The sequence below is a fragment of the Lagopus leucura genome, unplaced genomic scaffold (genome assembly GCF_019238085.1).
Source record: "Lagopus leucura isolate 7727_CA_CO unplaced genomic scaffold, USGS_WTPT01 27202-0_obj-0_obj, whole genome shotgun sequence".
Lineage (NCBI taxonomy): Eukaryota > Metazoa > Chordata > Aves > Galliformes > Phasianidae > Lagopus > Lagopus leucura.
In genome coordinates this window covers 685-1,393 of record NW_024967084.1, presented here as the reverse complement: position 1 = coordinate 1,393, position 709 = coordinate 685, and the positions used below count along the sequence as shown (strand labels likewise).

Sequence of the window (709 nt, the reverse complement as noted above, 5' to 3'; positions counted from 1 at the left end):
CCCCCATTTCCCCCCCATTTCTCCCCCCAATCCCCTCCTGACCCCCGATTTCTCTCTGTCTCCCCCTGCAGGCCCAACTCAGACCTGCAGCCCCATCCAACTCTACGCCCTCCCCCCGAGCCCCGGCGATCTCTACATCGGCCTGGATGCCAAACTGAAATGTTTGGTGGTCAACCTGCCCAGCGATTCCAGCCTCAGCCTCACCTGGACCAGGGAGAAAGGCGGCAACCTCCGTCCCGATCCCATGATCCTCCAGGAGCACTTCAACGGCACCTACAGCGCCAGCAGCGCCGTTCCCATCAGCACCCAGGATTGGTTGGCCGGGGAAAGGTTCACCTGCACCGTGCAGCACGAGGAGCTGCCGCTGCCGCTCAGCAGGAGCGTCTACAGGCACACAGGTGGGGGGAGATGGGGGCAGGAAGGGGGAAAAGGGGGGAAAAATGGGAAAAAATGGGCTCAGAAGTGGGGAAATTTGACCCCAAAGTGGCAAAATCGGACCCAAAATTGGGAAAATTTGCCCGGAAGTGAGAAATTCTGACCCAGAATTGGGAAAATTTGACCCAGAATGGAGAAAATCTGGAGAAAAGGGGCAAAAAAGGGGGAAAATTGGGAGGATTTGCTTCTTTTTCCCCTTCCAGGCCCCAAATTCCCACTTCCGACCCCAAAATGGCCTCCAAATGACCCCAAATCAACCCCAAAATGGCCGCAA

At 57.0% G+C, this 709-nt stretch overlaps 1 gene segment (V, D, J or C); it reads left to right on the top strand.

Moving 5' to 3' along the window:
* Positions 1-19: 19 nt before the first annotated feature.
* The window catches only part of LOC122192946, a gene marked incomplete at its 5' end in the record, with an annotated part of 1,283 nt that continues 593 nt past the window's right edge, over positions 20-709 (top strand). Inside the window, 1 exon segment of the C gene segment in view lies at positions 20-398. Coding sequence covers positions 20-398 — 379 coding nt within the window.